This window comes from Hemiscyllium ocellatum, chromosome 33 (genome assembly GCF_020745735.1).
Source record: "Hemiscyllium ocellatum isolate sHemOce1 chromosome 33, sHemOce1.pat.X.cur, whole genome shotgun sequence".
In the NCBI taxonomy this organism is placed as follows: domain Eukaryota; kingdom Metazoa; phylum Chordata; class Chondrichthyes; order Orectolobiformes; family Hemiscylliidae; genus Hemiscyllium; species Hemiscyllium ocellatum.
In genome coordinates this window covers 11868173-11892054 of record NC_083433.1, presented here as the reverse complement: position 1 = coordinate 11892054, position 23882 = coordinate 11868173, and the positions used below count along the sequence as shown (strand labels likewise).

Below are 23882 nucleotides of genomic sequence, written 5' to 3'. Positions count from 1 at the left end.
TGTGTCAGTGTGTGAGAGTATATGTGTGTGTACATGACAGAGAAATCAAGAGTACATGTGTGTGAGAGAGAGAGCGTGTGTGAGTGTGTGTGTGTCTGTATTTCTGTGTATGTGTATGAGAGTGTGCATGTATGTAAGAGTGTGTGTGAGAGGAAATGAGTGTGTGACAGTGTGTGTGAGAATGTATGTCAGTGTGTGAGAGTATATGTGTGTGTACATGTGAGGGAGAGTATATATGTGTGTGTTGTGTGTGTGCGTGAGAGAGAGTGTGTGCAAATATGTGTGTGTGTATTTGTATGTGTGTGTGTGAGAGACAGAGTGAGATGTGCTTGCACGAGAGAGGGTTTTCCCAGAATGTGGGTCTGAGTTACGGGGATTGATTGGATACAGTCATACAGCATAGAAACAGACCCCTTGGTCCAGCCATGAAGACCATAATCTCAAACCAAGCCAGTAGCAAAGGGTGAGAGGGCACCTGCTAGAGATATATAAGATTATCAGAGGCATAGACAGAGATATATAAGAGATATATAAGATTATGATATATAAGATTATGCTAGAGATATATAAGATTATCAGAGGCATAGACAGGGTGAATAAGAGAGCACTTTTTCCATTAGTGGGAGGAGGGGGGTGGTGGGGAGTGGGTGGGGCAGGGGTTAATGACCAGACACATAGATTTTAGGGATAAGATAGAATGCTCAGCGGAAAGTTAAGAAAGGTTTTCATTCAGAGAATGATGGGAGTCTGGAACTCAGTGCCTGAAAGGGTGTTGAGTCAGAAATTCTCCTAGCATTAAAACAGCATTTAGATACAGTATTCACTTGCTTTGTCATAGCCTCACAACCTATGGGCCAAGGGCTGGAAAATGGTAGTAATGTAGTCAGATCCTTGTTGACTGATATGGATGCAATGGGCTAAATGGCCTCATTTTCCATTGTAAACATCGATTAGTAAAAGGGTGGGGGTGATGTAGATAATGCGTTGTGTTCTGGGTACCACACCTCAGGGGTAGGGTAGAGATGAGGGCGTGGATGTGTTGGTTGTGGAGGGGGTCATTCAGATTCATCCAAATGAAAGCAGCGCTGAAAGGGTTAAATTAGGGTGATTGGTCACAGGAACTCGGCTGATACTCCTCTGAGTATAAATCGAGGAGCTTAAGGTGATTTTAGGTTCTGCTGGGACCCAGAGAAAGAAGCTTTCTTAGTCATGAGGAAGTGTAGGATCAGAGGAGCTTGGGGGTATGGGCACAGCTGGTGGAGGAGCACAGGACATTAACATAGAGAGTTAAACTGTTCAGGGGTAACATCAGAAAGTAGTTCCTTATGGATAGGGTGGCAGAAATCTGTCCCATTCCCAGTTTGTGGGGGTACAATTGAAAATGTCAAAGGGAGGATTGGCAGGGTGGTATTCAGTGAGAGGCTGAAGCCGTTTGGATCCAGGATCAGGAAATGTCATTAAGATACTGATTAGATTAGATTACTTACAGTGTGGAAACAGGCCCTTCGGCCCAACAAGTCCACACCGACCCGCCGAAGCGCAACCCACCCATACCCCTACATTTGCCCCTTACCTAACACTATGGGCAATTTAGCATGGCCAATTCACCTGACCCGCACATCTTTGGACTGTGGGAGGAAACAAGCTGAGGTCTAGTTGCATGGTGAAACAGGCTTGAGGGCTGAACAACCTACTCGTGTTCCTATGTCCCCTCCTTGCTCTCAACCCTTAAACATCGTCCATTCCTCTGTTTCCGGCAGCGACCCGCTTTCCATTCAGGTGCCCGGATAATCTCACCGAGGGTTCAGAGGAGGAACTGTCTACTTGCACCAACTCCTATGCCAACTGGTTGGTCATCCTGCTCCTGACCATCTTCCTCCTGATCGCCAACATCCTGCTAGTCAATCTGCTCATCGCCATGTTCAGGTAACTGTTGACCCATTGTGTTTCAATGCCCACCAGCGCCAAAGTAGCTGGCATCAGCTAAAGGTATTTCATTTGAATGTGGGTGTTGGAACCGAGGCTAGTAAGGTCAGCTGTGATCAAACTGAGGGGTGGACAGAAGAGACTCATGGGGATGAATGGCCTCTGCCTATTGTTATGTAGCAATTAGTGCTTCAGGATATCGCTAACTCACTAACCTTGCATGAGATTAGATTCCCTACAGTGTGGAAACAGGCCCTTCGGCTCAACAAGTCCACACCGACCTTCCGAAGAGCAACCCACCCAGACCAATTCGCCTGCCCTATATATACCCCTGGCTAATGCACCTAACACTATGGGCAATTTAGCATGGCCAATTCACTTGAGTTGCACATCTTTGGACTGTGGGAGGAAACTGCAGCACTCTGAGGAAATCCACACAGACACGGGGAGAATGTGCAAACTCCACACAGACAGTTGCCTGAGGCGGGAATCGAACCCAGGCCCCTGGCGCTGTGAGGCAGCAGTGCTAACCACTGAGCCACTGTGCCTGCTACCCTGAGCACTGCTACCCAACCCTATTCTCCACTTAGTATTTAATTAGTGAATTCAAATGTCCAAAATGAAGTGATCACCTCAAGTGATGAGGGATGGGGTCTCATAGAAACCCCCAAAAACTAGACAGGATACATGCAGCAAGGATGTTCTCAATGACTGAGGAGTCTGCTACCAAGGGTCACAGTCTAAGGATATAGGGTAGGCCATTTAAGACTGTGCTGAGGAGAAATGTAGAGCAGGCTCTTTTTTTTTTATGTTCTTATTCTTTTCTCAGCTGTCATCAGCTCTGAGGAAGAGTCACTGGAATGTTACCTCTGCTTTCTCTCTCCACGGATGCTGCCAGACCTGCTGCGTTTCTCCAGCAATTTCTGTTTTTGTTACTGATTTTCAGCATTCTTTTGTTTTAATTGTACCACACAATGGGCCAGTCCCTGGAATATTACCTCAGACCAACTGGCTACTGGCTTCTCTTTTTTTTTGCTCTTTCTGAACCCTTTCAAGTTTCACAACATCTTTCCAATTGATGTTGTGAAACTTGAAAGGTTCAGAAAAGATTTACAAGGATGTTGCCAGGGTTGGAGGATTTGAGCTTATAAGGGGAGGCTTGAACAGGCTGGGGCTGTTTTCCCTGGAGCATCGGAGGCTGAGGGGGTGACCTTATAGAGGTTTACAAAATTATGAGGGGCATGGATAGGGTAAATAGACAAAGTCTTGTCCCTGGGGTTGGGGAGTCCAGAACTAGAGGACATTGGTTTAGGGTGAGAGGGGAAAGATATAAAAGAGACCTACAGGGCAACTTTTTCCCATAGAGGGTGGTACGTGTATGGATTGAGCTGCCAGAGGAAGTGGTGGAGGCTGGTACAACTGCAACATTTAAGAGGCATTTGGATGGGTATATGAATAGGAAGGGTTTGGAGGGATATGGGCCGGGTGCTGGCAGATGGGACTAGATTGGGTTGGAACATCTGGTCAGCATGGACGGATTGGACTGAAGGGTCTGTTTCCATGCTGTACATCTCTATGACTGTCCAGCTCTATTGCTGACAAGCTGATGCGGAGGTGCCGGTGTTGGATTGGGGTGGATAAAGTCAGAAGTCACACGACACCAGATTACAGTCCAACAGGTTTATTTGAAATCACAAGCTTTCAGAGCACTGCCCCTTTGTCAGGACCTGGTACGAGTTGAACAGAAATGACTTTAGCTGGTTCAGGAGTCTCAAACTAGGGCTATAATCTAAAATTTGAGAATCAAATGAGGAAACACTTCTTCACGCACAGAACGGTGGAAATTTGGAACTCAGTTCCAGAAGTGGCACTTGATTCTGGATCAGTTGTCAATTTTGAATCTGAGATTGATTGATCTTTGTTAGCCAGCTGTATTAAAGGTCATGGGGCAATGGTGGGGCTAAGGGGCTTGACCAGACGTCAAGCCTGATCAAATTGAACAGCAGGGAAGAGATTCAAAGGGCTTCTTTGTTATTCTTTCATTGATGAGGACATCCCTGGCCAGGCCAGTATTTATTGCCCATCCACACTCACCCTTCAGAAGATGGTGGGTTCTTGCTGTGATGTGTGGAAGGTTTGTCCACCCCCAATGGCGGAGGAGTCCCAGTGCTACAGAAGCCACAGCCTATACCCCAAAGTCAGGACAATGTGTGGCTCGGAGGGGTAGTTGTGGGCAGTGGTGCTCCCAATTTTTGACAGGTTGTAGGGGCCGGGAGTTTGCAAAGTGCTGTCAAGGGAGACTCGATGCAGTGTATCCTGCAGCATTGTGTGTCAGTAGAGGAGGGAGTGAAATTGTTGGTTGTTGTTTTCAGAGAGCTAGCACAGGCACAAGGTGGCCTTGCTCTCTGCTGTAAAGTCCCATCATTCTTTGCTAGGTTGCCGGTGGCGACAGATGACTTATTTTGTCAGGAGATAGCTAAAAGTGCCATCTGGCTAACGTGAGATTCTGCATCAAATAAAGTAAATGAAGCAATTCTGGGAGGGAAGGACTCTTTCTGTCACTTCAATCCAACATAGTAATTATGGGAAAAGCCAAAGATTGTAAGCTTGATTTAACTGGAATTCAGCAGAAACATCTTGGTCCCAGAGAGTGATGGAAACGTAGGCATCACTGTCACAGGGAGTATTGTAGGTGAATCTGACAGAAAGAAATTGAAGGAAATGATGTTGAGATTGGTAAGAGCATTAAACCACCAGCATGGACCATTTGGGCTGACTGTTCCTCTTCTCTAGTCTCATTCCTCCATTCCTCTTTTTTCTCTACCCCCCAGCTACACCTTCAACAAAGTCCAGGAGAAGAGTGACACCTATTGGAAATTCCAACGCTACAATCTGGTCGTGGAATATCACAAGCGGCCCGCACTCGCTCCTCCCTTCATAATCCTGAGCCACATCCACATCTTCATCAAAAGAAACATCCGGAAGGTCCCCACGGTGAAGGGCAAACTCTTCAGTAAGACCACGCCCTCAGAGAGTATGAGTAGCCGTATCTCAAGCCAGGAATACTGGCAATTAGAGCCGCAGATCCCCCCGGGTGAGGTGCATTGTGTGGCTTGAAACGGAGCCAAGTGGGTTCGGAATGGTTCAGGCTTGTTCCCTGAGTTGTGCTCATTGTCCCTCGTGAACAGTTTTCAATTGACACAGATTGGTCTGTTAGGGGTGGGTGGGGGGGGGATGTTGGGCAGCGGAGGGGGGAAGGTGGGGCTTAGTTGTTCCTCATCACTGACTCCTCTAACCTGCCCACCCGTGCTGTCTCCAGCTCCCCACCCACAACTGAAAATGGATTCCGACAAGTGAAAACAGGAGGAGGTTTTGACGGCCATTTCAAAATTCAAGGCGAATCTGGGGAAACAAAGGGTTAGATCTTCCACCAACAATCAGGCACCACCCTCCCTTTCCCCATCGCATGTGAAAATAAGACACAATTTGATTTTGGTTTGACTTGGTTTATTATTGTCATGTGTACCGGATTACAGTGAAAAGTATTGCATTGTGTGCTATCCAGGCAAATCATACCTTACATTTAGTACAACAGGGCAGTAGAACAGGATGCAGAATATAGTGTTATAGCCACAGAGATGGTGCAGAGAAAGATCAAACTCTAATATATGAGAGGTTCATAAATCTGATAACAGCGGGGAAGAAGCTATTCTTGAACCCAAAAGAGAAAATGCTGGAAAATCTCAGCAGGTCTGGCAGCATCTCTCCTGACCAATGCTGCCAGACCTGCTGGGATTTTCCAGCATTTTCTCTTTTCGTTTCAGATTCCAGCATCCGCAGTAATTTGCTTCTGTTTAAGCTGTTCTTGAATCTGTTGATACATGTTTTCAACTTTATATCTTCTGCCTAATGGAAGAGGGTGGGAGAGATTACAGCCAGGGTGGGAGGGTCTCTGATGATGTTGGTTGCTTTCCCGAGGCAATGGGAAGTATAGACGGAGTCAATAGATGGAAGGCTGGTTTGCATGATGGACTGAGCTGTGTTCACAACTCTCTGCGTTTCATTGCAGTCTTGGGCACAGCCGTTCCCAGAACAAGCTGTGGTGCATCTGATTAGATTACTTACAGTGTGGAACCAGGCCCTTCAGCCCAACAAGTCCACACCGACCCGCCGAAGCGCAACCCACCCATACCCCTCATTTACCCCTTACCTAACACTACGGGCAATTTAGCATGGCCAATTCACCTGACCCGCACATCTTTGGACTGTGGGAGGAAACCGGCACACCCGGAGGAAACCCACGCAGACACGGGTAGAACGTGCAAACTCCACACAGTCAGTTGCCTGAGTCGGGAATTGAACCCAGGTCTCCTGGCGCTGTGAGGCAGCAGTGCTAACCACTGTGCCACCGTGCTGCCATCTGGATAGAATGCTTTCTATAGTGCATTTATAGACAGTCATTGTGGACATTGTGATGATGGTATCTCGACAATAAGGTGTCATTATGCCAATCTGCCACATTATGGTCATTTTGAAATTGGTCGTCAATAAACCTTTAAGACCAGGTCTGATTGGTTGAGCAGATGGCCATTGCCTGACTCTCATTGATCCACAACTCAGACAGAACGCATTAATGGTCTCATCCTCATTCCAGTAACAGACCTATCGGAGGCAGTGGCCAATAGATTGATGACGTGGGAGGCGGTGCAGAAAGAGAACTACCTACTGTCCCGCAACCGAATTAAACGAGAGAGCAACATGGAACGACTGAAGAGGACCGCGCAAAAGTGAGGTCACGGATTCTCGACCGTCTCATTAAGGTCAACGGGATGGAAAATGGTTAAAAAAACGCATTATAAATAAATCTCGTCCCAGTCCAACCCTAGTTGAGAAACCAATTAAAGCATTACACCACAGAAGGAGGCTGTTTGGCCCATTAATTTCCCCAGAGCTACCTATTTCTCACTTCTAACTAGTTAGTCATTTATTGGATCACCCAAGGCTTAGGGGGCCTATAGTTCCCCACTACTTTCTCCATGGCAACGTCTTGACCAATCAGAAGTGATTTGCTAACCAATCAGCTCCTACAGTATAAATTGTTGCAGTTGTTTGAAATTATCCATTTTTAATCTCCTTGATTCAAATTGTTCACCCAGTCCCTTTTGGAAAAGTGTTATAATCTCTGACTCATTTGGGCTGAATCATTCCAAGGTTGAATTTCCCTCGGTGTGAAATGTCCTCTTACATTCCCAAGAGGATCATGCCTTGGCTGAAGATTACAAAGTTGTTTAACCAGTGGAAACAATGAATTTAGCTTTCCCAAAAATGGCCTAAATAATATTTAGAAATTCATTATGGATGTCTTAGTGCCCTCTCTCTGAGATCAATAATCCTCCTTAAAGGGAACCCGCAACCTTTAAAGATTTATGTCGAAAGGTGTGGCACTGGGAAAGCGCAGCCGGTCAGGCAGCATCCGAGGAGCAGGAGAGTCGGCATTTCGGACATTCCTAATGAAGGGCTTACGCACAAAACATCGCCTCTCCTGCTCCTCGGATGCTGCCTGACCGGCTGCACTTTTCCAGTGCCACCCAAATGCACTCTGATCTCCAGCATCGGCAGTCCTTACTTTCTCCTTTAAAGATTTGTGGAGATCTCAGGATTAAAATTTTAACAGGGCTGAATTTTGGGCCATTCCGGCCAGGATAAGCACACTCCAATGAAGGTCTAATGAGGGTCTCCCCTCTACATCGGTATATTTGGGAAGAGTGATTGGCATTTTTCAGCCTTCCTCAGGTAGCTTGCCAGAGGAGAGGGTTCAATTTCAGGTCATTGAGAAAGTCTGATTGGGGATAGAACAACAAATTTGGATTCGGAGACGCGATGTTGGACTGGTGTGTGCAAAGTTAAAAATCACACAACACCAGGTTATAGTCCAACAGGTTTAACTGGAAGCACTAGCTTTCGGAGCGCTGCTCCTTCACCAGGTGGTTGTGCTCACCAGATGAAGAAGCCGTGGTCCAAAAGCTGTTGCTAGACTATAACCTGCTGTCGTGTGATTTTTTTAACAAATTTGGAAATTGCCTCAGTTCTGAGTGCACTTTGGGATTCACTGTTTTCGGGTTTTTGTGTCGCAGTGGCAAATGTCCCTGTCTCTGGTTGAGGAGGCCTGGATTCAAGTCCCACCTGCTCTAGAGGAGAGCCAAAAAAATTAGAACAAAAGTCTCGGACGGTGAACTACAGCAAGCAATAGGAGGGCTTAGCCAAGATATAGATCAGGACGGAATGTGGGAGAGGCAGAATTCCCAGAGGAGGTGGGGGAAGAAGCAGGATTCCCAGTAGGGAGTGAGGGAGAGGCAGAATTCCAATGGAAGGAATGACAGATGGAATGTGACTGTGACAGATGCCCATATGAGTGGAACAGAGAGGGGATCAGTTCCAGTTTCTTGTTGCTTGACATTTCATGTTGTGTTTTAGGGTTGACAGTGTTCTGAGTTACATCACTGACATCAGGGAGCATGACCGGCGGCTGAAGGTAATCGAGAAACAGGTACGTTTGATCCGTGGAAACAGCAAATTCCTCCTTTAATCAAGCGCACAGGAAAAAGCCAGGAGCCCTCTCCACTGAATTGCTAAAACACACACACGCACTCACCCTCACACACATTCCCTCATATACGCACACTCACGTTCTCTCACATACACACACACGCACTCACACTCACACACATTCCCTCATATACACACACTCACGTTCTCTCAAATACACACACGCACACTCACACACATTCCCTCATATACACACACTCACGTTCTCTCACAAACACACACATTCTCTCATATACACACACTCACTTTCTCTCACATACACACACATTCTCTCACTCTCACCCACACGCACTCATGTGCCACATGCACCCAATTTACTGCAACAGCCATTTCTCCATTCTCCCTGAGTGTTTCCTCTCATCGAGGTCTGTCTCTGTGTGTGGGTGTGTGTACACCTATGCGTGTGTCAGCCTGTTCAGCCCTGGAGGCCTCTGACTGAAAACCTGAATGCTCCCAGTTGGCATGATCTCTCAGATCTTTTCTTGATAGAGAGTCTTCAGTTCTCTGAATGAGAGCATGTTCAATTCACAACACTGTGATCTTTAGCCTGGAATGTTGCAACAATCCACAGCAGTTACACAGTCACCATTCGGGCTAGCTTTCCCTGAAAGACCTTTATTGTTCAGATTTCACCGTCTGCCCTAGTGAGATTTGAACCCACATCACCAGAATATTAACCTAGGATTCTAGATGACTAGTCCAGTGGCATTGCCACTACACCATCATCACTGTTAGGGTGGGTGATGGTGCGAAGAGTTTTGACAATTCAGAGCAGACATAGAACTTGGGAACTACTCACAGTTTTAGACTCACCCAACGGGGCCTCTCGATGTATTGAACAAAAATATTAAGGATGGTGGGAGGTAGAAGCTGATAATAAGGATTAAACTTCAAATTCTTTCATAGGCAAGAAAGCAATAACCAATTCTCAGCTTGAGTCAGAAATCTGCGGGTCTGAGTCCCAATCCAGGACCTGGATACAACAATCCGGGCTGACAATCTAGTGCAGTACTCAGGAAGTGCTGCACTGTCTGAGGTGCCGTCCCTGTGATGGGATATCCAGCATTTGAGATCCACCAGGTATCCTGGCCAAAGCAAACTCAGAGGTGCCTCACAACTGCCGAAGTAGAGGTGATGGCGTAACGGAGGAAATCTGGCAGCCAATCTGCTCACAGCAAGTTCCCTCAAAAATCGAATGTGTTCATGATCAGCCAATTGATTCTCGAAGCTGTCGATTGAAGGAGAAGTATTGGCCAGTGCAACCAGGATGGGGGAAGGGGAGGGGAGGAGTGTAGGTCTTGCTTGCTCTTTCTCAATTCATGCCTTGTTATTGTTGAGAAGACGGAAGGGTATATAGGAGCTTGCTGTGCACAAATTGTCCAATGCATTCCCTACATTGCAGCAGTGAGGACCCTCCAAAAGTACTTCCTTGGCTGTAACGGGTTTTGGGAAAGGCACCGTGTAAATGCAACTCTTTCCCTCATTGCCTTTCTCCCTAACCTTCTTTCAGTGGCTCCTTAAAACCGATATCCTGAACCCAATCCATGTCAAGTCCACTCTGAGAACCAGTAGCTGCCACTTTGCTGCCTTGAAAGTGCTCTGTAAATGAAACTTGTTGTTGTTGTTGTAGATGGATTATTGCACCGAAGCCTTCCAGTGGTTAGTGGAATCCTTGCTGCAAAGTGACCTCATCAGGAATGCCAGAGCCCCACCCACATTTACAGGTAATGTCAACATTATAACAAACAGCATCCTCTCAAATGGTTCCGGTCGGACTCAGTTGCTTATTCCAGGATTCTCTGTGGTTGTCCATAGAGTGACGACAATAACAAACCAACATCCAGACATAAATACATCGATTTAGATCCTATCTACCTTCTCTTGGGAAAATAAAAGTGGAAGTGACATCACCCACCTTAAGAAACCAAGACTTATCAATGGGGAGGTGGGACATACCATCAGCGCTTCACCAGAGACTCTCACTGATGATGTTACCGAGTATGGTGACGAAACGTCTGAAAACAAACCTTCCAGCTCAGCGAGCTAACTTACAGACTCAGCATACAGACAAGGAGAAGCTGTAGGCTATTGAACCTTCTCTGTCATTTAATAAAACCATGGCTGATCTGATTATAAACTCTCCATTCCTACTTACCTCGAATAAGCTTTTGATCCCCCATCCTCCCCCGTTGGAATATTTCTAAGGCAAATGTAAGTAGAATCTGTTAAACAAAGACATAGAATCCCTACAGTGGGGAAGCAGGCTATTTGTTTAGAGTGTGGTGCTGGAAAAGCACAGCTGGTCAGGCAGCATCGGGTGAGCAAGAGAATGACCTGCTGTGCTTTTCCAGCACCACACTCTCGATTCCGATCTCCAGCAACTGCAGTCCTCACTTTCTCCAAGCGGGCCATTTGGCCCATTGCATCCGCACCAATCCTCCAAGGAGCATCCCACCCAGACCCATTCCCCCCTGTCCTGTAACCTTGCATTTCCCCATGGCTAACACGCCTAGCCTGCACATTCCTGGACACTATGGCCAATCCACCTGACCTGCACATCTTTGAATTGTGAGGAAACCACAGCACACCCACACAGACACGGGGAGAATATGTGAACACCATACAAACAGCCACCCAAGGCTGTAGCCAAACCTGGGTCCCTGACACTGTCAGGCAGCGGTGCTGACCACTGTGCTGCCTACCAGGGTGACTTCTCTTCAGAAGTAGATGTTGGACAATAGTTTTCTTACATATATTTTTGACAGAGATTGAGGGCAAGCAATGGGAAGTGATGTTACATGGGAAAAGAATCCCAAGAGCAACAATTGCTAGGAAAATTCTGAAGAAGGGTCACTAAACCCAAAACATTAACTCTGCTTCTCTCTCCACAGATGCTGCCTGACCTGCTGAATTTCTCCAGCAATTTCTGTTTCTGTTGCAAAAAACAAAGGAGTGGTGAATGGTGGTGAAAGAGTTTAAAAAGACGTAAAATGTATGTAAATCTTGGTGTGAAAGGAAGAGAATGGGTCCTCTCCACTGAGCGTAAAGTGATGTGGAGGAGCTGGTGTTGGACTGGGGTGGACAAAGTTCAAAATCACACCACACCAGGTTATAGTCCAACAGGTTTATTTGGAAGCACTAGCTTTTGGAGCGCTGCTCCTTCATCAGGTAGCTGGAGAACAAAGTGAACAAGACAAGGCAAAGAAGAAGGAACAAGAAGAGAAGGAGAGAATGTAGCAAAAATGGAGAACTGACATAATATAGTCATAGAATCCTGACAGTGTGGAAACAGGCAATTCATTATCAGGTCCATACATCCCTCTGAAACACATCACACCCAGACCCACAACCCTACCCTATAATCCTGCATTTCCCATGGCTAATCCACTGAGCCTGCACATCCCTGGATGATATGGGTAATTTAGCACAGCCAATCCACCTGACCTGCTCATCTTTGGACTGTGGGAGGAAACAGGAGCACCCAGAGGAAACCCACGCAGACGGGGGGAGAATGCGTAAACTCCACACAGTCACCCTGAGGCTGGGATCGAACCTGGGTCTCTGGTGCTGTGAGGCAGCAGTGCTAACCATTGTGCTGCCTCAGTCAGTTAAACGGTTAGTTTCAGAAGTTACTGAACTAAGTATTGAGAGCTTGAGGCTGTAAAATGCCAAAGTGGAGAATGAGAGTGTTCTTCTTCCAACTTGCTTTGCATCTCATTGGAATCTTGCAACAGGTCTGGACTGAAAAGTTGGCATGAGAGCAAGATGGTTTATTGAAACGTCAAGTAATTTTCCAAACCTGCCTTGACTTATTAGTTTACAAAAATAAACTGTGAAACAGACGAGATTAATCCAATTGGATTAGCAAGGGCCCGTTACCTTTCTGATTACTGTGGGAAGGGAGTGTCGGCTGGAGGATAGACCAATGGCGTATGTCTGAGTGTGAGATGGAGACAGGGCACAGAAAGATCAAGTGACAACAGCCTCCCCGGTGCGTACACAACCCGAGTGTGGGACTGGCAGTTTAACAATGGCTGCCATATAGAATGGAACAAGCAGAGGTGGCTTATCCAACCCACCGGGCACACTTGGCATTGATGCCACCTCACATCTCTGATGAGATGTCCCACCCATGGAACATCCTGAGATGCCCCCGTAAGAAGCCATTCAGTCCCTCGAGCTTATTCTGCTAGCCCTGACCGCTTTCGTGACTCCATCTGCCCACCTTAGTACTATCAACCTCACTCAACAAAAGTCTGTCAAGATGTATTCATAATGATTCCTCTTTTCCAGACCCTTCATCGAAAAAGGACAGCAGGCCGTAGCGATTCAAAATGAGAACTGCCTCAGCAACGCTAGCCCGCACCGTGAATATCACAATCCTTCACTTTGCCTTCCAATTGTGGATGACAAGCCAAGAGTAACTTCAGGTCCGGCGGGACTGAGTCTGGAGCTAATGATCCCAAATGGCATCTTCTTTCTGAAGTTGGAAGCCCACAGTTGTAATTGAGATTTTATTATGTTCTGTACCCATGGGGCAGAGAAATGGTGCCAGTTCTCAATGCTCGAACAAAGAGGCAGTATAAAGACAATGGGCAAATGGGCATCATTTGACTCTGTACAGGTGTTTAATCTTGGAATTTTCTTTTGACCAACTGGAATGAAATACACTGAAAGTTCTGACAATTTAACCCTTTGAGTGATGGCAGGTTCCAGACATTTCCAGTTTCCCAGGTTTTTTTCGGATCTGCTCTTTGTTACAACCGTGAAGGTTATAGGATTAGTATGTTTTAGGTTTATATCTTTTGGTTTATTAGGTTATCATGGTGTTACACCTCACTGGGCTGAAAACCAGTCATTTCAAACTGATCACAGAAGTTAAGGTATTTAAAAAGCATGCAGAAATTGCCTAGATACCCTGACTTCAGACCCAGCTCAGAGAAAGCATATACCAGATTCCTGTCCTTAATGAAAATCGTTATTTATTACAGATAATTGGATTGCGGATACAATTGTGAGCCATCGACATATAATTCTACCAGTTAAAACTCTAACCGTCTTTTAAACTCCCCCTTTATACACACATTCTCTCTCTGTCTCTCACACACGCACACACACTCTCTCAAAAACACATTCTCTCTCTCATACATTCTTGCTTTCTCACACTCTCTTGCTCACACACACACACACACACTCACACACACATACACTGCCACACACACACATTCATACTCACTCACACTCACTCATACATACACACATATACACATTCTTCAAAATTGCAAACATTCACAGTCTCACACGCGCAGACACAAACACTGACACCCGTACATACACACACTCTCTCACACACATTCACACTCACACACACACTCTCATACAAATAGACACAGGCAGGGGAAAGAAAACTGGGTGTTATGGGGGGGGGGGGTGGTGGCAAACACTGGGAAGACAGCCTAGTGGTTCCTGTTCATGGGGGATTGCTGAGATAATTCTTATGTCGCCTCTCAGCCTTCGTACTCTGAAAGCGTTCACTAGTTTACAGGGTGGCTGGTTCACACTAATTAAAGACACCTGACCTATTTGTTAAAAGGCTGAGCCTTCAGCAACCTCTGGAAGAAAAATGAACTGGTTTTCTTCAGGCTCAAACTGCCAAAAACTAAGAGAGCTCCTGAGCCGAGGAGGTCTGAGGCTTCTCACTATTTTGTTCACACTCCCAATCCCGTCAGTGATCTGCAAACTGATCGCATAGCTATCGTCAGGCAGAAGGGCTTCGTTATTGTTAACTGGTCACCAGCTCACAAACCAGTCAGCTCCTCATTACCAACCAACAGTCCATTTGAAAGTGAGGACTGCAGATGCTGGAGATCAGAGCTGAAAATGTGTTGCTGGAAAAGCGCAGCAGGTCAGGCAGCATCCAAGGTACAGGAGATTCGATGTTTCGGACATAAGCCCTTCTTCAGGAATGAGGAAAGTGTGTCCAGCAGGCTAAGATAAAAGGTAGGGAGGAGGGAGTTGGGGGAGGGGCGTTGGAAATGCGACCTCTCCACCCACACCCCCACTCCGGCCTATCAGCCTCACCTTGACCTCCTTCCACCTATCACATTTCCAACGCCCCTCCCCCAAGTCCCTCCTCCCTACCTTTTATCTCAGCCTGCTGGACGCACTTTCCTTATTCCTGAAGAAGGGCTTATGCCCGAAACGTCGATTCTCCTGCTCCTTGGATGCTGCCTGACCTGCTGCGCTTTTCCAGCACCACATTTTCAACAGTCCATTTGAACTCAACGTTTTGGTGCCAGCTCAGCTGTAAACGAGACTGCTGCAGCTGTGTAAACAGTACTTACACGGAGGGTTGCTTTCATAACATGCAGCAATCCTTCAGCAATCTTTAGCTTTAAAACAATTATTTTTTCCCATTTCAATCCACAATTAAAATGACTGAAAAACAAAATGACACGGACTTTAGAACATTTGTAACTGTATCTGTCAATGTAAGCTAAATGACAAGTTTATCAGACAGCACACATAGGAGGTTTAATTGCTAAAGATCAGAAGAAAATGTAAATTTTGTTAATAAAGGACAAATGTTAAATGTTTACTCCCAGATACAGTGACAGTTGCTTCTGAATCCACAAGAAAACTCTAAGACCTGGAAAAACATGATCATTGTCAAGCGTAAATAGTTATGCTGGAACATGTTCTTCTATTGCAGCTGTGATCAGAGATGGGTGATTTCTAATTAGATACGAAGCTAGTGTGCTTCCCATTGCCATAGAGAGGAGGCTAGAGGAAGCCATTTTGAGATCAGGTTACAGGCTTCCCTAAACATCTCCAGAAATCTCACAGACACAAGGCAATTGCAGCTTAATCTTTGATCATCTGCAGCCAAGAGAAGAACAAAAGGAGAGAGATGTTACCCAGGCCTGCTCCTCAGCTAGAATGCTTGTAGGAAGAATGTACTCAGTTTGAAGATAGAGTTTGCAAAGAGTCAAAACAAGGCTGGATGATTTGCCTAACTGAAGCTGGAGGAAGACTCCCCAGAAACATTCTGCCAGTGGAACATAGTATTGGGAAAAGCATGTTTTAAGAAGATTTGTAGCTCAGGTAGAGGTTCTGGAAGAAAGTTTGTCTGCTGAGCTGTAGGATTCATTTTCAGACATTTCGTCACCATATTAGGTAACATCTTCAGTGAGCCTCCAGATAAAGCACTGGTGGTATAGCCTGCTTTCTATATATGTTTTTGGGTTTCCTTGGGTTGGTAATGTCATTTCCTGTGGTGATGTTATCTCCAGTTCTTTTTCTCGGGGGTAGTAAATGGGATCCAAGTCAATGTGTTTGTTGATAGAGTTCCGGTTGGAATGCCATCCTTTTAGGAATTTTCATGCATGTCTCTGTTTGGCTTGTCTTAGGATGGATGTGTTGTCCCAGTCGAAGTGGTGTCCTTCCTCATCCATATGTAAGGCTACTATTGAGAGTGGGTCATGTCTTTTTGTGGATAGTTAATGTTTATGTATCCTGGTGGCTAGTTTTCTGCCTGTTAATCTAATGTCGTGTTTGTTACAATTCTTGCACGGTATTTTGAAAATGACATTAGTTTTGCTTGTTGGCTGTATAGGATCTTTTAAGTTCATTAGCTGCAGTTTTAGTGTGTTGGTGGGTTTGTGGGACACCATGATGCCAAGAGATCTGAGTAGTCTGGCAGTCATTTCCGAGATGTCTTTGATGTAGGGGAGGGTGGCTAATGTCCTTTACAAAATACCGTGCAAGAATTGTAACAAACACTACATTGGACAAACAGGCAGAAAACTAGGGGGCGGCATGGTGGCACAGTGGTTAGCACTGCTGCCTCACAGCGCCTGTAGACCCGGGTTCAATTCCCGACTCAGGCGACTGACTGTGTGGAGTTTGCACGTTCTCCCCGTGTCTGCGTGGGTTTCCTCCGGGTGCTCCGGTTTCCTCCCACAGTCCAAAGATGTGCGGTTCAGGTGAATTGGCCAAGCTAAATTGCCCGTAGTGTTAGGTAAGGGGTAAATGTAGGGGTATGGGTGGGTTGCGCTTCGGCGGGTCGGTGTGGACTTGTTGGGCCGAAGGGCCTGTTTCCACACTGTAAATCTAATCTAATCTAATCTAATCTAGCCACCAGGATACATGAACATCAACTAGGCATAAAAAGACATGACCCACTCTCATTAGTATCCTTACATACAGATAAGGAAGGGCACCACTTCAACTGGGACAACACATCCATCCTTGGACAAGCCAAACAGGGACGTACACGAGAATTCCTAGAATGGTGGCTCAGTGGTTAGCACTGCTGCCTCACAACATCAGGGGCCCGGGTTCAATTCCTGCCTCAGGTGACTGTCTGTGTGGAGTTTGCACATTCTCCCTGTGTCTGCGTGGGTTTTTTCTGGGTGCTCCGGTTTCCTCCCACAGTCCAAAGATGTGCGGGCCAGGTGGATTGGCCATGCTAAATTGCCCATAGTGTTAGGTGCATTAGTCAGAGGGAAATGGGTCTGGGTGGGTTACTCTTCAGAGGGTCGGTGTGGACTTGTTGGGCCGAAGGGCCTGTTTCCACACTGTAGGGAATCTAATCTAGAAGCATGGCATTCCAACTGGAACTCTATGAACCAATGCATTGACTTGGACCCCATTTACCATTCCCTGAGAAAAAGAGCGGGAAATAACATCGCCAGTGGAAATGACATCACTACAGGAAATGACATCAGCAATCCAAACACATAAGAGAAAGCAGGCTATACCACCAGTGCTTTATGCGGAGGCTCACTGAAGATGTTACCTAGTACAGTGACGAAACATCTGAAAATGAAGCTTCCAGCTCAGCGAGCAAGCCTACATCCAGTTTTGGGAAAAGAAAGGAACAGAAATAGGCTCTTCAGAGCTGAAAAACACTTTTGATTGGTTCCAGGAGACTGGTTGTCAATTTCAAAGATCAACTAGTATGAAGGAATTGGGGATTTTGTTGTCATTGATGCAGTGAACGTTCTCTTACAACATGAAGCCTTGATGTGTCAGGAAGTTCAAACTTCATTTCAATCTGTAACCAGTTGAGAGCGTAATTATGCATGAAATTTCAGGTGAAATGATAACATTACCATCGTTAAAAAAAATCTCACAGCAATAAACTGACATTGCAGTCATAAACTAACATTGATAAAGGCCCCAAAATATTAGAGAAATGCCTTATTATTGGAATGTTAGCCATATGGATCTGTAATGTACACTTAAAATTTAACTTACATGAAAACAAATTAGTCACTGGAAAATTTATTAAAGACACTTATTTAAATCAAAAGCAAGGCACTTATCTCCAGAAAGGGAAAGGTTAAGGGAGGGACTTGATAGAGGCTGACAGTAATTCTGAAGGGTTGATAAGCTGTATGTAAAGAGGACACTATCAATTGTGGAGTACAGCAAGACTATCCAGAATATCCAGAAGCATTATTAACGCAGAGAGGGGTGAGGATGTGGATTTCGCTATCACTAGGCACAATTGAGATGAATAGATGGATTTAAGGTGAAACAGAATAAATACAAGGAATTGAAGTAATGCTGATACAGAGAGGTGATGTCGGGTGGAGAAGGCTCAGATAACACACAAACACCAACATTGACCATGTTGGCCAGACCTCATATAGTTCAGTTGTTCGAATCAAAGTTGAATTTAGATGTGTAGTTTCCCAATAGGTCAGTCAAAACTGAAACCAGAACACATGATCCGTGTTTGAAACCTGCTTCCTGCTGGATTAACTGATCTCAGTTGGGATGATGTTGGGACAAATCCATTGGCCTCAGTAGCCCTAGTCTAAAATGGAGTGAACACAAGGCTTTTCTGAGCTCTCACCCTCTCATCATGGTAAATTTACTTCTTCTGGCATGTTGGTGTGTGTGGATATCATTGGGATGCCTGAGAAATTGTACTCTGAATTTTATCTGCTTGATATACACTTGTACCAGCAGAGACAGTCTGGTGCAGTTATAAATCTAAATGTCTCTGGTTGAATATAGAACTATCCCAAGAACTTTATCAGCATGCCTTGCAAGTATTCTTCCAACAGGCCTATTAACTTGAAACAAAGAACCAAGAAAGCTGAAGATTTAAAACAAATAAAAACAGAAATTGCTGCAGAAACTCAGCAGGTCTGTGGAGAGAGAGAAACAAGAGTTAACATTTTGAGTCCACTGACCTTTCTGACAACAGCCAGGAAAAGGTGGGATTCATGCTGATGGCAGGCAGTTGGGCTGGGGGGAGGGAGGAGTGAGTGGATAGATGGAGAGGAAGTCTGAGAGAGAGAGGGAGAATAGGCATTGGTCACAGTAAAGCCAGGGCAGGAGAGCTGAGTAGATGATAACACGATATTGAAATCTATTTTTTCTTCTAGTTTTGCTAGAATCTGCCAGAGTACCAATGAATTGGGAATTCCTAATAAGAACTGGGAGCAGGAGTAGACCATTCAGCCCCTCAAGCCGACTCTACCATCATGGCTGACCTCATCACGGGCTCAACTCTACTTTCCTGCCTTCTCTTCTTAACCCTTCAATCCATTACTATTTACAAATCTCCCTCTGTCCTCCCTAAACTTACTCAATGTCTCTGCCATCCATCTCACTTTGAAATCCACGACCCTTTGAGAGAAGTAATTCCTCCTCATCGCTATTTTAAATCTGCCAACCATTAGCAATAGAGCAGCATGGGGACTAACACTATTGTCTCACAGTGCCAGGGACCTGATTCCAGCCTCGGGCGACTGTCCATGTGGAGTTTGCATGTTCTCCCTGAGTCTGCTTGGGTTTCCTCTGGGTGCTGTGGTTTCCTCCCACAGTCCAAAGATGTGCAGGTTAGGTGAATTGGCCATGCTAAAATTGCCCGTAGTGTTCAGGGATGTGTTGGTTAGGTGCATCAGTCAAGGGTAAATGGAGAGAGTAGGGTAATGGGTCTGCGTGGGTTACTCTTTGCAGGGTCAGTGTGGACATGTTGGGCTGAAGGGCCTGTTTCCACACTGTAGGGCTTCTATATCTATATCCTAAAAGAATGATCCCTTGTTCTAGATTGCTACACAAGAGGAAACACCCTCTGCACATCTACTTTGTCTCCTTTAGCCTCTTATAAAATTTGATTAGATCTCCTCTCATTCTTCTAGTGAGTATTGGCCCAAACTGCTTACTCTCCATTTACCATTCAAACCCCCCAGAGGGTTTGATATTGAATTGGCGTTTAGCGCTTGGGAAATTGAATGAATGATATTCGACAGATGACACAGATATTGAATGTGTATTATTGAACAAGCAATATCCACCAGTACGGAAACAGTCCTTGTGGTAGGAAGGCTGTATATAACAGCACTGATGTTTGAAAACTGAAGGTGGTCTTTCTGAAAGATCAACAATACAGCCATTCAATGTATCCTCATAACCACTGTCCTCATCGGTTCACAACCAAATATTTCCTGTTCTATTTTGCATGATCATCCAGCAGTTAAATGTTGGTACTGAGCAATTGTTGACCTGCTTTGACACAGAGAGTGCTATGTGGTTTTGGTCACAATTTCACCAAGTGATAGGACCCCAACCTGTAACCTCACGTTGTGGTTCCCTTGCGCATGTTCACTGGGGAAGTATGCTTTACAATTTCTGCTGCTTTCACCCTGACATTCCCATTCGACGGTTTAAGAACGGCCTGTGGCCTGCCAAAGTTAATGAATCACAATTTTGACTGGTGTCTTTCTGTGTGAAAAAGGTGGATTGATCTGTAGGAAGAAAGGACCTTCCCTCTGACAAACCAATTCTCGGACTGTCCTTTATCACGCTGTAGAAAAGGGCGATTCCACTGTCTGATCTGAAAAGCTAATCTCTTCCTCCATCAAGTCCATCGAGCTAGCTGGCAACTACTGTCCCCACTCCCCACCCCCTCCCACCATGTCCAGATCTAGCCCAGCAGCCACCTTGCTCATCCAGTTCTGCCATCGAGACAGGGTGAGGCTGCCATTGAAGAATGACTGAGATTGTCTTCAAAACAATCTGGCAATCGGATGAGCTGAGCCGACTCCAGAATCCCAGCCAGGAGTGGATCAGATGCAAAGGAGACATGTCGGGAATCAACATGGAGCACGCAAGAAGAGAAAAGAAATGGCTCTTTGCCAAGAAGAAAAAATCTGTCTCCTTCCATGGGTATGAAGCTGGTGGTGAATTCTATCATTAACGAGGAATACTGTACACTGACTGTGGGCCATTGTCTGTATTGATAACTTCTGACAAAATCCATTTTGCAAAGACCCTGTCCAAAGTGGTGGTCATGATGTTTCCTATAACAATTTAGAGTCATAGAGTCATCCAGCATGGAAACAGACCCTTCGTTCCAACTAGACCATACCGACCAATTTCCCAAATTAAACTAGAACCACCTGCCTGTGTTTGGTCCACATCCCCTAAAACCTTTCCTATTCAAGAAATTATCCAAATGTCTCTTAAACATTATAACTGCACCTGCCTCCATTACTTTCTCTGACAGTTCATTCCACACACTAACCACTCGCTGTGGAAAACAATTGCCCCCATATCTGTTTTAAACTTTTCTCCTCTCACCTTAACAGTCTGCCCCATGTTTTTACCTCCCCCACTTGAAGGAAAAGACCTTTGCCTATTTACCCTATCCATGCCCCACATGCCCCTCTATCAAGTCACCCCTCAGCCTGTGATTAGATTAGACTTACAGTGTGGAAACAGGCCCTTCGGCCCAACAAGTCCACACCGACCCGCCGAAGCGCAACCCACCCATACCCCTACATTTTACCCCTTACCTAACACTACGGGCAATTTAGCATGGCCAATTCACCTGACCCGCACATCTTTGTGACTGTGGGAGGAAACCGGAGCACCCGGAGGAAACCCATGCAGACACAGGGAGAACGTGCAAACTCCACACAGTCAGTTGCCTGAGTCGGGAATTGAACCCGGGTCTACAGGCGCTGTGAGGCAGCAGTGCTAACCACTGTGCCACCGTGCCGCCCACTGCCACCGTGCTCTAGGGAAAACAGCCTCTCCCTATAACTCAAATTCCTAATCCAGGCAACATCCTTGTAAATCTTTTCTGAACCCTTTCAAGTTTCACAAGATCTTTCTTATAGTGGTGAGATGAGAATTGAATGCAGAATTTCCAAAAGTTGTCTAATCATTGTCCTGTACAGCTGTACCATGGCCACCCAAATCCTATACTCAACACACTGACCAATAATTGCAAGTCTACCAAATGCATTCTTCACTATCCTGTCTACCTGCAACTCCACTTTCAAGGAACTATGAACCTGTACCCAAGGTCTCTTTGTTCAGCAACATTACCCAGGACCTTACCATTACGTGTATAAGTCCTGCCCTGATTTGCTTTTCCAAAGTGCAGCACCTCACATTTATCTAAATCAAACTCCATCTGCCAAGCCTTGGTCCATTGGCCCAGTTGATCATGGTCCCATTGTATTCTGAGGTAACCCCTTCTTGCTGTCTACTACACCGCCAATTCTGATGTCATCTGCAAACTTACTAACCAAGTAGATGTGAATCTAACTGGAACTGGACACTATCTAGATATAATGAAGCCAGACTTATCAGGACAAACTGGAGGTCTGCCCATTCTAAAGACATAATTTGTTGTTTCTTTTACACTGTTGTGACATCTCATTCCGTGTATTTTCTACGTGATTGTGACACCTCATTTCCTGTGTTCTTGCATCATTGTGGCACCTCATTTCTTGTGTTCTTGCACCATTGTGGCACCTCATTTCCTGTGTTCTTGCACCATTGTGACACCTCATTTCCTGTGTTCTTTTCACCATTGTGACACCTCATTTCCTGTGTTCTTGCACCATTGTGACACCTCATTTCCTGTGTTACTATGGTGATGCCTCACTTCTCAGTTGCTCATAATACATGATTTGCTGTGTTCTTTTATACAATTAATGAAACTTACTACTGATCTATTGCTCTTTGTATCGTTTATCCTCCTGGGCTAGAGGGGATTCTGTTGATGGGGCCACGTTTTGTCAGAGCAAATACAGAAAATGTGAGGCAATGTACCCCACTGACTAAATTCAGCTAATCTCTTCCTCCACCAAGTCCATCGAGCTAGCTGGCAACTACTGTCCCCCACCGTGTCCACATCTAACCCAGCAGCCACCTCGCTCTCACCCAGTTCTGCCATCGAGACAGGGTGAGGCTGCCATTGAACAATGACTGAGATTGTCTTCAAAACAATCTGGCAATCGGATGAGCTGAGCCGACTCCAGAATCCCAGCCAGGAGCGGATCAGATGCAAAGGAGACATGTCGGGAAGCAACATGGAGCACGCAAGAAGAGAAAAGAAATGGCTCTTTGCCAAGAAGAAAAAATCTGTCTCCTTCCATGGGTATGAAGCTGCTTGTCACTGGATTTTAAAATCCTAACATCTCTACGCATCGAACTCAGCACCACCTTCCTAACCTGCAATCTTCTTCCTGACCTCTCCGCCCCCACCCCACTCCGGCCTACCACCCTCACCTTGACCTCCTTCCACCTATCGCATCTCCATCGCCCCTCCCCCAAGTCCCTCCTCCCTACCTTTTATCTTAGCCTGCTGGACACACTTTCCTCATTCCTGAAGAAGGGCTTATGCCCGAAACGTTGAATCAGAAATACGCGCACATGGTCAAGTTCCTTTTCTCTTTTGCAGGATATGGGCATCATTGGTGAGATCATCCTGGGCTGCCCGTCCCTAATTGCCCGTGGACTGTTTAGCTCCCTGGGGCATTTCACAATCAACCACATCGCTGTGGGTCAGGAATCACACGTAGGCCAGACCAGATCAGGGCATCAGATTTCCTGTACCCTGGGTGAACCAGATTTTTTTTTGCATGTCCTACCTGTGTCTATGTGGGTTTCCTCCGGGTGCTCCGGTATCCTCTCTCAGTCCAAAGGTGTGCAGGTCAGGGTGGATTGGCCATGGGAAATTGTCCATAGTGTCCAGGGATGATGCAGGCTGGGCTGATTAGCCTCATCATTACTGAGGTTTACACTTTCACATTTATTATTTGAGTTTAAATCCCATCAAACCACTATGGCTGGGTTTGAATCTATGCTACAAGATCTGAACTTCTGAATTACCAATAAGTATACCATTTCTCCACATTGTGCTCAGCCAACAGCCCGGGTTCATTCATTTCTGCTCCCGAGCTAATTTCAAATAATTCTACACAAGGTTTCTGGGACCAGCATTGAATTCCCCTACATTGACCATCTGCCACCAATTCCCACACATTCCCAAATTCTGCACCTTTCTGGGAGTAAATGTCACACCAAACCCT

The 23882-nt window shown here is 45.7% G+C and overlaps 1 protein-coding gene across 5 annotated transcripts in view; it reads left to right on the top strand.

Moving 5' to 3' along the window:
- Positions 1–14418, top strand: part of trpm4a (transient receptor potential cation channel, subfamily M, member 4a) — a 94079-nt gene extending 79661 nt beyond the window's left edge. For all 5 annotated transcript variants that reach the window (XM_060849270.1, XM_060849266.1, XM_060849265.1 and 2 more), the window contains 6 exons: positions 1761–1926; positions 4758–4939; positions 6581–6713; positions 8401–8473; positions 10163–10256; positions 12826–14418. In XM_060849270.1, coding sequence (XP_060705253.1) covers positions 1761–1926; positions 4758–4939; positions 6581–6713; positions 8401–8473; positions 10163–10256; positions 12826–12857 — 680 coding nt within the window. In that variant the 3' untranslated portion in view covers positions 12858–14418. The remainder of the gene's footprint in view (positions 1–1760; positions 1927–4757; positions 4940–6580; positions 6714–8400; positions 8474–10162; positions 10257–12825) is intronic.
- The last annotated feature ends 9464 nt before the right edge of the window (positions 14419–23882 follow it).